Genomic DNA, 12653 nt, shown 5'->3' with positions numbered 1-12653 from the left:
CCATTATTCGCTGGATGCAGGCGGCTCAAGATCGTGGTGTTTGGAAGTTCCTACAATAGGCCTAAGTCCTGAAGTGGACGACCATCGGCTGATATGTATGATGTTGATTTTAAATACCATAACTATAGATATCCATATCCATAGTATAGCTACTTAATCGATTCTTGCCTAGTTAATTAATTAGTATTCCGTCTTGTCTTCATAAGCCACGTACCAAGTTACCTGCTACCTAGATCAATAAGTTAAGCTATGACAACTAATGATTGCCTACACCCATAACAGTGGTGTTCTTGAGACCAATTAACACAGCGCATCTTCCTTCACCTTCGGTACAACATTGCGTAATAGAGAAGAGCCATTAATCCTACTATTTTAATGTAAGTAGATACTCATGCCTACAGAATCAAAGATTAATTACCTACACCTACTTTTTTATGTATTTTTTCATTTTCCACTAGCGGTCTTCCAACGATGTCCCCTTTGCTGTGGGAATACGCGGATAAAATATAGGCAAAATGTTACGTAATCCCTTAAATATAAGCTATCTGCCAGTGAAAGTACCGTCGAAATCGGTCGATCTATTTTAATTTAGTTTAGCCGAAACAGCCTGTGTACAGGCTGTTTCGGCCCGTTAGCCCGCTTCCATCTTAGACTGCATCATCACTTACCATCAGGTGAGATTGTAGTCAAGGGCTAACTTGTAAAGATTTAAAAAAAAATACGAATAAATAATGATAAACTTACTTCCATTTTATTTGTAACTAGCGGACGCCCGCGCCTTCGTCCGCGTGGATTTCAGTTTTACACAAATCCCGCGGGAACTGTCGCAGATTATTTTTTAGAACTTTTAAAGGAGAACAATTCTGTAATACATCTTTTTTTTTGCGAAACTTTAACCGTTAACGCAGCGCAGCGTATGCTCTCATTAGGAAAAAATCCCCCAATTTTGAAATATTCTTCATTGGAGGTGCAAGCCCCGCGGTCCTGATTTGAACCACACATCACTAAATAAGTAAGTAATAAATAAAATGGTAACAGAAATTAGACCTTTCTAAATAAAATCACTGTTTAACTTATAAATATTATATTATAAACTTATAAATGTTATATTTAAAACTTAATCATCATCTAGTTTTTGTCTCATATTTCGTTTGTGATTATTAAATTTCCTCTTCTTGAACTCCACGGGCCCGTCGCCGAGGGATTCTACCCGTTTTTCTTTGAACACAATTTTCTCCGGTTCCATTACAACTGGGGGCGGAATTGTTTCTTTCTCGGATTTAGGCAACTGTAAGTCGATATCTTGTTCCGGTCTGAAAAAAAAAAGTCCATTTTATATTTCAGCTTTTTTTTAGCAAAGCTTATAATATTTTTAACTGAGGTTTGTAAAAATTTTGATAGCCAGATTTTTGAAAAAAAGGAGGAGGTTCTTAATTCGACGCGACGAGTTTTTCTTAACCAATTTTGAAAAATTTCTCTTTTTTGTTTGAAAGAGTTCCAGATTGGTCCCATTTAATTTTCATGGAAATCAGTTCAGTAATTTTGTGTTAAAATGAAAATAACAAAATTGCCCGTACTGTGGCGCTTTCGTTCGCTATGCTAGGACACACTAAAAAATTAATTATGAAAATTCTCTGGTATGCAGGTTTCCTCGCGATGTTTTCCTTTACCGTTTTAAACACGTGATATTTAATTTCTTAAAATGCACACAACGGTTGGAGATGCATGCCCCGGATCGGATTAGAACCCACACCCTCTGGATTCGGAGGCAGAGGTCATATCCACTGGGCTACTGAGGTCACATTCACTCATACTTACTCTTTAACAACAGGTTTCCACGTTCCATATGGCCTGACACAAGGTGCTGGTCCAAACGGCACATCGGCTTTGACAGGCTTCGGCTCGTCTTTGTCCACGGCCAGTTCTCTCATTTTCTCGCGCGCCATCAGAGCTTTTACTTCGTCGATCGCCTCTTTTTGTTTCTGTTTCCTAAAAAAGATATTGAAATTGAATATTGAAAGAGCCGTGATAGCTGTGATAGAATTTCTTAAAATGCACTGAAACTGTAAAACTTCTTACTTATTAAAAATAATAAGTCTTCAAACAATGTCGTAAAACTCAAAAACAATCTTTATTTTCTCCTTTGAAGACAAATTAAAGATGGATTAAAAATGATATAAAAACACATTTTTGATAAAGATTTGATTGTTAAAGTAGAATTATCAAGATTTTTTTAATACATTTAAGTAAATTGCAGGGTCATTAGGGTAGGCCAGGGCCATGGATTTGGTTTTCAGCTAAATCAGTTCAGTAGTTGCAGTGTGAAGGAGTATGGACAGATACAGCTTGTGCAGACACACAACTATTGCTTTATTTTAGTATGATAGACATGCAAAGGAAATGTTTAAACAAATGTACTATACTTTAGCATCTTTTCTCGTTTTTGCTCTTCCTTCTCTTTTAACTTCTTTTCTTCTTGTTGTGCCAAAGATATAAAATTATCTGGAGGATCCCATGTTGTCTCTGAAAGCAAAGTATACAAACAATACTGATGAAATTATTACATTACGTAATTTTGTATTTTTTTATTGTTATTAATTAATTACTATTTTATTGATACAATAATTTAAACAGACTTAGATATAACTAATCTATTTTGAGTAGATAGCCTGAACAAAAACATAAAATGCCTTGTCTGGGGGATCACAATCTCTCATTTGTTGCGATGTTAGTATCAACATTAAAGTTTGGCAAGTTTGTTGATGACACTCCCATGATGTGCGGGCGACGGGGGGAAAGGACTGCGTGGGTGAAAAGTCTTTCGAGCGGGGCAGTGGGAAGGACTGTGCGTGTATGAAGTCGTGCGCGCGAGGTATCAAACTGAATATGAGTAGTCTTTTAATGTTGTTATAACAGATTTTGACTGTTTGCCATATTGCATGGAAATATGGCTAATATATGTTTCTGGTCAGATTATACAAATATCATGTCAGTTTACCATTTGTTTCTGTATTCCAGTAATATATGTTCCCATCGTCACTCTTAGTCTCTTGCCAAACAGGTGTTTCTTTAGCATCAGATGGTATTACAATATCTTTACTTGTACTTCCAGAATTGCCAAGCAGCTCATTGATACTCTGTAAATGTTACACAATCATATCATTATAATAATATATTTAGTAAATTTATGACTTTCAGGGGATTTTCTAACTATCTAATTATACTTGTAGTATTTCTTACTTGAGAAGTTAGGTCTGCATTGTTTCGAACATCTTTTAAATAAGCACTCATTGCAGCAGCTTCCATCTTTTTCATCTCGTCTTCAATCTTTTCCTGTTTTTTGAAGTCCTTGGCACTTTTCTTACTAAGCTGTGATATGTGCTTTTTAACATTTTCCTTGTGCCTTTTCCCATTTTCATGGAAAGATATGGACTGAAACACAAATATGTTTTGTAAGTAAATAATTATGATAAAATGCTGATGACCAAACTCCACATTATTAATGATTGATTTACAATAATTATCAGGTGTTTGTGATAATAGTAGAGAGTAAGTATTATTGACTATGAGCCTTATTAGAAGGCTCAAAATCAATCAGCAGGCGATGGAGCCAGCTATGCTTGGAGTTTATCTGCATGATTGAATCTGAAATGAAGAGATCCGCAGACAAACCAAGGTCACTGACATAACTCAGCTAGTCACGAAGCTGAAGTCGCAATGGGTAGGCCACATAGTTCAAAGAGCTCATGGATGTTGGGGTCCCAAGGTACTGGAATGGTGACCCCGCACAGTAAAGCTCAGTGTTGGTGGACCCCCCACTAGGTGGACCCAGGATGTCAAGAGGGTTGAGGGAGCTGCTGGATGCTGGCCGTTGTGCTTGGAGGTCCATGCAAGAATCCTATGTCCAGCAGTGGACGTCTATCCGCTGATAAGGTAGGGTATTAGCAATAAAGTTAATTACAGTGGACCTCCATAATTTGGTCCCTGTCTCATCTAGTGCCCCCTGTGATCTAACACGCCTACCACTGGAGAATCTTACATACTACAGTGATAGTGATAAGACATGTTGAATTAAATTGGCACAAACATTATTTTGGCAAATGTTCACTAATATAGGTACATACATATTTTTATGGCTTCGAATCCGGTCTGGGGCATGCACCTCCAACTTTTCAGTTGTGTGCATTTTAAAAAATTAAATATCACATGGCTCAATCGGTGTAGGAAAACATTGTGAGGAAACCTGCATACCAGAGAATTATCTTAATTCTCTGCGTGTGTGAAGTCTGCCAATCCGCATTGGGCCAGCGTGGTGGACTATTGGCCTAACCCCTCTCATTCTGAGAGGAGACTCGAGCTCAGCAGTGAGCCGAATATGGGTTGATGACGACATATTATATTATTTAAAGTGAGATCTAGTTCTGGTAGAGTTTTTCATTTTGATCTTCATTTTGTTGGATAACAAAGTCAAATTCAATTGTTGATTATAAGTTACACATACAAAAGATGTTACAGACCTTTTAAACCAGTGTACAGCCACTTGTGTACAAGGTACACTTTCTCAAAACAACTAAAGCGCAAAGCCTAATTTATTACTATTATCTAATATTGTCAGGTATATCGATGTTGGAAATACTTACTACTTTATTGTCAGCAAACCAGCATTTGCAAAATTCACAAAATTTACGATCTTGCGACTTCCAGTAAGTGGTCCTATGTTGAAAATAACAAAATTCATATTTATGAGTGATAGAATTAAATAAAAACAACGTAACAATTATACATTTTACACGTTTCGTTACAATAATGGATACAGAAAGTTTGATAACTCACATATTTTTTGATTTGATTATTAGATGGTTAAATTCTAAGCAATTTATAATAATTCATATACGATAATGATTAGAACACGCAAATAACAACATTAGGAATTCTGTTTTGTGGATTTGTAAAAATTGGAATCTGGGTAAGATATTCTTTGGGATAGGATGAAGCTCTAATATATATTCAATGTGGATCACTTAGGGGAATAATGGGAATCGGGATCAAAGAGCCAATTGTATAGAGATTGGGAAATGGACTTGAAAAACTTAATTCTGGAAGATGAACGATCAAATGAAATCAAAAATCAAAATCAAAGAACATATTAAGTACTCTGTGATTGTGATATTTACTCATCAGGAGAAAATTTACATATTTGCTGTTTATGTCTTCTTCTTCTTCTTTCTTGTCTATGGCACTTTGTACTGCGATTGTTTCGCAATAATTCCGCCAATGTCAACGTAGTGGAAAAGACATCATGTTGTTTGTTCCGTTGCGCTTTCTTTTCAGTTCTTGTAGAGACCGCTCTTATATATACCGCTTGTTAGACCTAAACACCAAGACAACACAACATATAATAGGTATTAATTAGTAAAATAGGGAATGGTTACAGATTATAGGGTTAACATAAAATATGTATCTCGAACATCATATAGAACCATGTTAGTGTATATTCATATTTTAATATCATATACGTCAATACCAATATATGTCAATACCACATTCACAAAGCGAGTTATCTCTCACCCTGATTTTATTCAGGAATACGGGCGTACATACATGTCCTAATCTCAATCTACATAAAACGGATGTTGTTCTTTTATTTGAAAAACCAGGGTTTGCAGGGTATGTCAGGTTGAATGTTTCTATAGTGTTTGCCTTTGGTTAGCTCATTCCATCTACGACTCCACATTCTGAACAAATAGGTTTTAGCCAAGGGGAGAATATCACTACAATATATGGAACTATAGGTTGGAAGTCCAGATTTAACTGCTTCCTTAGCCCATAAGTCTGCTTGCTCATTACCAGATATCCCACTATGTCCAGGGATCCATGCTAAAGCTATTTCAAAATTATTAACACAACAATAATGTAGTGCTTCTTTGATGTTAATAATTATCTGGGAGCTATTACTGCTGCTTTTAAAGATGTTGCCTGATATAGCCTGCAAACAACTTTTTGAATCGGAAAGTATCAATATTTTAGTTAGGCTATGGGATTTGGCATATTGTACCGCCTCATGAATGGCAATAGCTTCACCGGTGAATACCGATGTCTGACAAGGATTTTTAAATAAGAGCACTACATTGTACTTCGGTATCCACACGGCTGAGCCTACATTTCCGTTGGTAGTTAATCTGGAGGCATCAGTAAATATTATGGTCCATCCCATCCAATTTTCTCCTAAGGCTTGATATAGTTTTCTATTAGCTTCTCTGTCATTTTTGGATATACCAAGATCTAACAAGACATTAGGCTTGAAGATAAGGGCATCAAAACTACAATTAAAAATGGGAGGCGCTGGTGATTGAGATATTGGTTGAGGTAATGCTTTGCATCGCCTATAACTCCTGACAAGTCTAGGGGGATCCTTATTTACCCAATAGTTGTCAATATTAACCTTATGTGAAAGAGAGTCTAAATAAGGTAATAGGGGGTGTGAACTTACTTGAATCAATTTAGAAACATACCGATCTGATAAGTATTGTCTCCGCAGATCTAAGGGGGGATCAACACACTCTACCATCAAAGCTGCATTGGGGGAGGATTTCATGGCTCCTACAATTATGCGAAGACACTTTGTTTGCACCAAGTTAAGCTTTTCCAGCCCTTCTTTATTACATGGTTCAAATATAAAGGAACCATAATCAAAATGGCTTCTGATAAGTGCATTATATAAAAGCTTCTGGCAGTATGGGTGAGAACCCCACCATACACCAGACAGAGCTCTTATTATGTTAACTCCTTTTTCACTCTTTTCAGCAATATAACTGAAGTGTTGGGACCCTGTTAACTTTGAATCAAATATAACGCCCAAAAACTTAGCTGAGGAGTCCATCTGAATGATCTGGTCTTCATACCTTATTTCTAGGTCTGGAATTGTTCTTTTTCTAGTGAAAATTACTGCTTTACTTTTAGACGCAGAGAGAGTTAATCCGTGTTCTGATAGCCAAATACTCAGGTAATGCATGGCAGAGTTTAGCTGTATGGATATTTCACTAATTGAATTGCTTGAGGAGTATAGAGCCAGGTCATCTGCATATTGTAGTGTGTTACAAAAACTGTCAACTGCTAATTCTAGATCACTAGTGTAAATATTGTACAGCAATGGGCTAAGGACAGATCCCTGAGGAAGGCCTTTCCACACAGTTCTGGGGGGCCTAAGTTCTTCATTAACACGAATTTTGATAGACCTATCCATGAATAAATTCATGACAAAGTGTACAATCCTCGCAGGAATACTCAGATTAAGCATTTTACGCCTGAGTATAGGAAGATCAACACTATCATATGCAGAGCTTATGTCCAGAAAGATACCTACCAGGTATTCCCCTCTTGAGAAGGCAAGATGTATATTGGTAGCGAGCATACTTAGACTGTCAGCTGTGCTTCTACTCTTACGAAAGCCAAACTGGGTCTTTCCCAACATGTCTCGGCTTTCTACGAACCATTCTAGTCTATTCTTAATCATGTGTTCTAGTACCTTACAGAGAGTGGATGATAGAGCAATTGGGCGATAGGAGTTATGCTCAGCAGGGTCCTTACCTGGCTTCAGAATGGGAATGATAATTTGGGTTTTCCAGGATTGTGGAATATTTCCCGTTATAAATATATTGTTTAGTAAGTCAAGTAAATGTTGTTTGCCATTGACAGTTAAATTTTTTAGAAACGAGTATGGGATTCCATCTTCTCCAGGAGAGGAATCTTGAACAGCTCCTAATACTATCTGGAGTTCTTCAAATGAAAATTCTTTGTCAAGTCTGTCTGAATTCCTAAAATTGTTAGAGGTTGGGAAATATGCCAGGTCTGGGACAAATGGCGGGGCTAATTGTGATTCAAATTTGTGTATCCACATTGCTGGATCATTAGTTATGGGGGAATCCATCTTTTTAGAACCTCTATATCTTTTAATGCTTTTCCAGACTAGACCTGAAGGGGATCTAGGAGACAAACTCTCACAAAAGCCTTTCCAACCATTTTTTTTCTTTTTAGAAAGGGTTCTTCTAGATTTGGCAGAGTTTTTTTGGAAAGCAATGAAATTTTCTGGAGTCATACTATTGTTATATGTAGTCTCTGACTCATCTCTTGTTTGTATTACTGTTGTGCACTCTGAATCCCACCAGGGCGGAGACAGAAACTTTTGGCAGTTTTGTTTTAGGGGGAAATGAGTTTCAGCAGCACTTAATATAGCTTGCTGAAACAGATCATACCTTTGCAAGGTTCCAGAGGTTCTGGGTTCAAGTCTTGACAAAAAGGTTTCCACAGAATTTCCATACAGTTTCCAATCTACTTTATTGAGTCTATACTTTAAGAGGGGTTTAGGGGGTAAGACAGGTGTTACATATTGATCTAATGATATTACAATTGGGAAATGGTCACTTCCATGTGTGTGTGGTAATACCTTCCAAGATGTTGATATGGCAATATCTGGTGGGCAAGCTGACAAGTCTACAGCTGATCTAGGATCTTGACCAGGGTAAACCCTGCGAGTTGGGGATCCATCGTTCAGTATACACACATTAATTCTATCAAATATATCAATAAGTACATTAGAAAAAGAGTCACTGTAATAGCAGCCCCAAGAGATGTGATGGCAGTTAAAATCTCCCAATAAGATTAGAGGTGTAGGGAGTTGAAGGAGCAGAGATACTAATTCATCTTTGATATTGTTATTAGGATAAGGTATATAGATAGAAACAAATGTTTTATTTAAAATTCGAGCTGCAACTATGTTAATATTTTGTGAATTTATAGACAGGGGAATTTGAGAATATACTAGGGATTTTTTAATGAGTAATGCACAACCACCATGTCCATCATGTCTGTCGTCCCGAAGACAGGCGAAGCCCGGAATTCTGAAAGAAGACTCAGGCCTCAGCCATGTCTCAGAGAGGGCAACTATGACGGGATGGTGGTGTTTTATGAGTGAGGTTATTTCGATTTTTTTATTTTTAACACTCCTGCTGTTCCATTGGACTATCTGAGCCATTATGAACATTAAAGTGGGAAGTAAATTTTTCTATTTTTTGAGCAACGTTGTTCGGTATGTTTGTGTGAGGTTTCAGCACACAGTTATTAATTAAGGTTGTTACTATTTCTATGAGATCCTCTGTGGAAAACTTAATTTGATTGTGCAGAGCACTTCCATTGGGTGAGGAAAATGAGGGGGGATTAACAATAGCGCTATGAGCTTGTTTGTTGAAGCCTTTGGAGGGGGGCGGTCTGGGGCGTGGTGAAGAGAAAGTAGTTTTCCTATAGGATTTGCTGGGGTTCATTACAGGAGGTCTATTTAATGGAATCTCCTGCACTGGGGCGAACATTGTGGCCGAGATGTCAGCATAGGAGTAAGCTTTGCGCACTGGGGGAACTATATTTGCGGCCTCAATATATGATATATTATTTTCTGACATCATAATTTTAATGCTGCGTTGGCGTTGGTGTTCTGGGCAGTCTTTATATGTAGCCTGATGTTTGCCTGTGCACAGAACACAGGACAAAGCATTTCCTGTTAACTGACAGCTTTCTCCAAAATGTTCCTGACCACATTTGAAACATCTGGGTTTACTTCTGCATTGTAATTTAACATGGCCAAATCTACAGCAGCTGTGGCACTGTATTGTGGGTAAGAGGTATTTTTCAACAACCATTGATGTATAGTATGCATATATATGTTTTGGCAAAACTTGGCCACTAAATGTGAGGACAACAGATTGAGTAGGTACCCAAGATGGAGTACCTTCATTAATTATTTTACGATTAAGTCTCCTCGCCTTGAGGACTTTACCACAGTTCTCGGGTAATTCCAGAGATTCTACGAGTTCCACCATGGACCACTCCTTAGGAACGCCTCTGACGAGACCCATTCTTGTAACGTTGAAAGCGGGGATACTAGCTTTAAGCTTACAACCATTTAGGCATTTATGCTGTAGAAATGTGTTAGCATCCTCACCTCGTTTAAATTCGATTGAAACTCTATTTCTACCTACTGACTTAACACCATCACGAACAATGTTCTCAATGTTGTTCTTAGTGAGAAGAAGTCCAATTTTGATAGGTCTTAGAGATAATCCGGCTGCCGGATCAGGTTCGATTCGTGTGATGTGGACAATGAACGGACCCAAGTCGTTGGGACCATACGTTCTGTCTAGAATAGTGAGGGAAGGGTGAGTGTACACGTTCTCAGTCGATGCAGCTTCATTATCTGAGCTAGTGATAACTCGCTTTGTGGTTGTATTTTGATTTATCGGTTCAGCATTTCTTTTCCTACTTCTCTCTTGGGTCACTGACGTATCCATTGCATCCGGGGTGTCCCCCGGCGATTCCGCCTCCATCCCAAAATCGGTCACCCCAAAATCTGTACGAGTGTTAATACAATACACACAAACAACTCACCAATACCTCCACCAGGTCTCAACTACAAGCAAACAACAACAAAAACACGTGTGTTCGCCAACTAGTCAACGAGCGGAAAAAACGCTGTTTATGTCACTTGTTATTGTTAAGTTGTCAGTGTCACTGTCAGATGTCAACCAATGAAACCATAGATAAAATAAAACTTACGGATACAACGCGCTTAGACCATTAATAACTGGACGTGGTTCGCACCCAAATTCACCAACAAAAAGTCTGTAATTTTTTGAGGGGGACGAGGTAAACTCACACATAGAAAACATTTAACACCATTAAGTATATTCTGTGTCCATACACTACAGACAACTATAAATTTGACTCGCAATACACACACGCGTAATTTTTACACACACAAACAAACACATTGTGCACAGTAAAAATATATACAAGCAGTATACTCGGCCATATTTTTGAAATAAATACTTACAGCGCGCGGTACGTAAACATGTGATAGGGCTGCCTGGCTCCAGCATTTTAATTACATTTGCCAACTTTGTATTTCCATTTAGTTTTGTGATTTATATTTATATTTAAAATATACTTTTTTTATGTAAACAAATAAAATATTTTGTAAATTGTAATAAAATAGGAAGTGATCAATAAAATGCGTGTTGTTTTTTGATTGGTAGATTTAAATAAGGCTGATACTAATCAATGACCTTGAAGGATAGGTCGTATTCATATGTTTATTTTGGTGTTGCCATCTAGGTATTACCTCCACACTACGTGACCAAATATTAAAAAACCGGTCAAGTGCGTGTCGGGCCACGCGCAGTGTAGGGTTCCGTAGATTATGTTAGCCCTATAATCCCTTATGTTTTTCTCAATTTCAAAGCCTTTATTATTCCTTACATTATTACATTAAACAAGTTTTTCAATTAATAAGAGTAACAGTTTTAATTTTTTTTTTCTATGTTAGTATATTGTTAGTGTATCTGTTTTAAGTTTAGTATGTTAGTGAGCTAGTCTTATTTCTAATTAATAAAATCTATTTACTAGTAAGTTGAAATTGAAATTGAGGTATGGCTCGCGTTTCGACCTCTAGTATGAAGTCAAACTACTGCTTGCATATTTACTGTGACATTGCTTAGACTATCCACAGATTAAATCAGTAATCGAATATTCTATTCGATTACTGATCGATGTTTGGCTGTTTCGTCAAAAGAATCGATTCTTTTTATAAATTGTTTTTATTAAAAATTTGATAAAATTAAGGTTTAAATACTTTCAAATTAACACAAACCGGCATTTTTAGGGAGCTCCTTACACGACGAAAACGATTACAACAATGAAACATCGATTCTGTAGCAACAGTTTTTATAAACGCATTATATCATAGATTTTTGATCTTTGCCAGAGGGGTAACGGTTAACGAACCACGTCCAGTTATTAATGGTCTAAGACAACGCGTAATTTTTACATAAACGAACAAGCACATCGCTTATCTTTACTATCCACACTCCACAGAACATATACATAGAATATTCGATTACTTGATCGATTTTTTGATGTTCCGTCAAAAGAATCGATTCTTTTTAGAAATAGTTTTTATTACAAATTTTATAAAATTATGGTAGAAATACTTACAAATTAAACATTAATCCATCTTTTACTGAACTACAAGTTTTTGGCCGTTTTTCATGCCTTTCACAAACCTGCATTTTAGGAAGGTCTTTACATGACGAAAACGAAAACGATTACAACAATGAAACATCGATTCTATTGCAACAGTTTTTTTGTACGCGTTAGAACATCAATTTTTGATCTTTGCCAGAGTTGTAACGGTTAATGAGGCAGGTCCTGATATTAATGGTCGAAGATTTTTTATCTTTGCCAGAGGGGAAACGGTAAGCGAGACCGGTCCTGTTAATAATGGTCGAAAGCTGCGATTGATGAGGTTTCTTAATTTTGTTAATTATTTACAAATTAAACTAATAATGTTGTGTTGACTGTTTGATTTGAAAAAAGAGACTATGCTTTTACTACACAACTGAAGTAAAACTTTATCTAAACTCTCAATGCCTTGCTTGTTTACTTCAAAAACATCGATGTTTTGTTAATCGATATTTCATAATCAATCCTTACTGAATCAAAAACGAAATGCTGTTCTTAATTTTATATTTTATAAGTGTAGCTACTTATATATAATTAAATTAATAGCAAAGTATATTTAAGCACTATAATAAAAGATAGTTTTACGT

General features: G+C 36.8%; 1 protein-coding gene across 7 annotated transcripts; it reads right to left on the bottom strand.

Annotated features, from left to right (window-relative positions):
• Window positions 1–1067: 1067 nt before the first annotated feature.
• On the bottom strand, window positions 1068–10551 carry LOC112044762 (WW domain-binding protein 4). 7 transcript variants are annotated; one of them, XM_052883721.1, is made up of 8 exons: window positions 10435–10551; window positions 5194–5371; window positions 4641–4713; window positions 3241–3432; window positions 2999–3137; window positions 2424–2523; window positions 1819–1989; window positions 1068–1313 (listed from the first exon to the last, which is right to left on the bottom strand). In XM_052883721.1, coding segments are annotated over exons 2-8 (873 nt in total). In that variant the 5' UTR covers window positions 5196–5371; window positions 10435–10551; the 3' UTR covers window positions 1068–1117. The 7 variants fall into 7 exon arrangements, 6 of the variants coding, with proteins under 6 accessions (XP_052739681.1, XP_023936485.2, XP_052739676.1 ...); XM_024080717.2 differs by lacking the exons at window positions 5194–5371; window positions 10435–10551 and adding an exon at window positions 4834–5168; XM_052883716.1 differs by lacking the exons at window positions 1068–1313; window positions 1819–1989; window positions 2424–2523; ... (1 more) ...; window positions 3241–3432; window positions 4641–4713 and adding an exon at window positions 5569–5617 and having other exon boundaries at window positions 5228–5371; window positions 6056–10529.
• Between the last annotated feature and the right edge of the window lie 2102 nt (window positions 10552–12653).

This window comes from Bicyclus anynana, chromosome 9 (genome assembly GCF_947172395.1).
Source record: "Bicyclus anynana chromosome 9, ilBicAnyn1.1, whole genome shotgun sequence".
NCBI lineage: Eukaryota > Metazoa > Arthropoda > Insecta > Lepidoptera > Nymphalidae > Bicyclus > Bicyclus anynana.
This window is presented reverse-complemented; position numbering and strand designations above follow the sequence as displayed.

Excerpts from the sequence above, each read along its gene's own strand:
- LOC112044762 (XM_052883716.1), bottom strand. The coding sequence starts at position 9,040 with ATGTTCATAATGGCTCAGATAGTCCAATGGAACAGCAGGAGTGTTAAA. Across the intron at positions 5,618-6,055 it reads CTATTGCCATTCATGAGGCG|ATTGAGATTAGGACATGTAT; the intron begins GTACAATATGCC and ends CGTTTTATGTAG.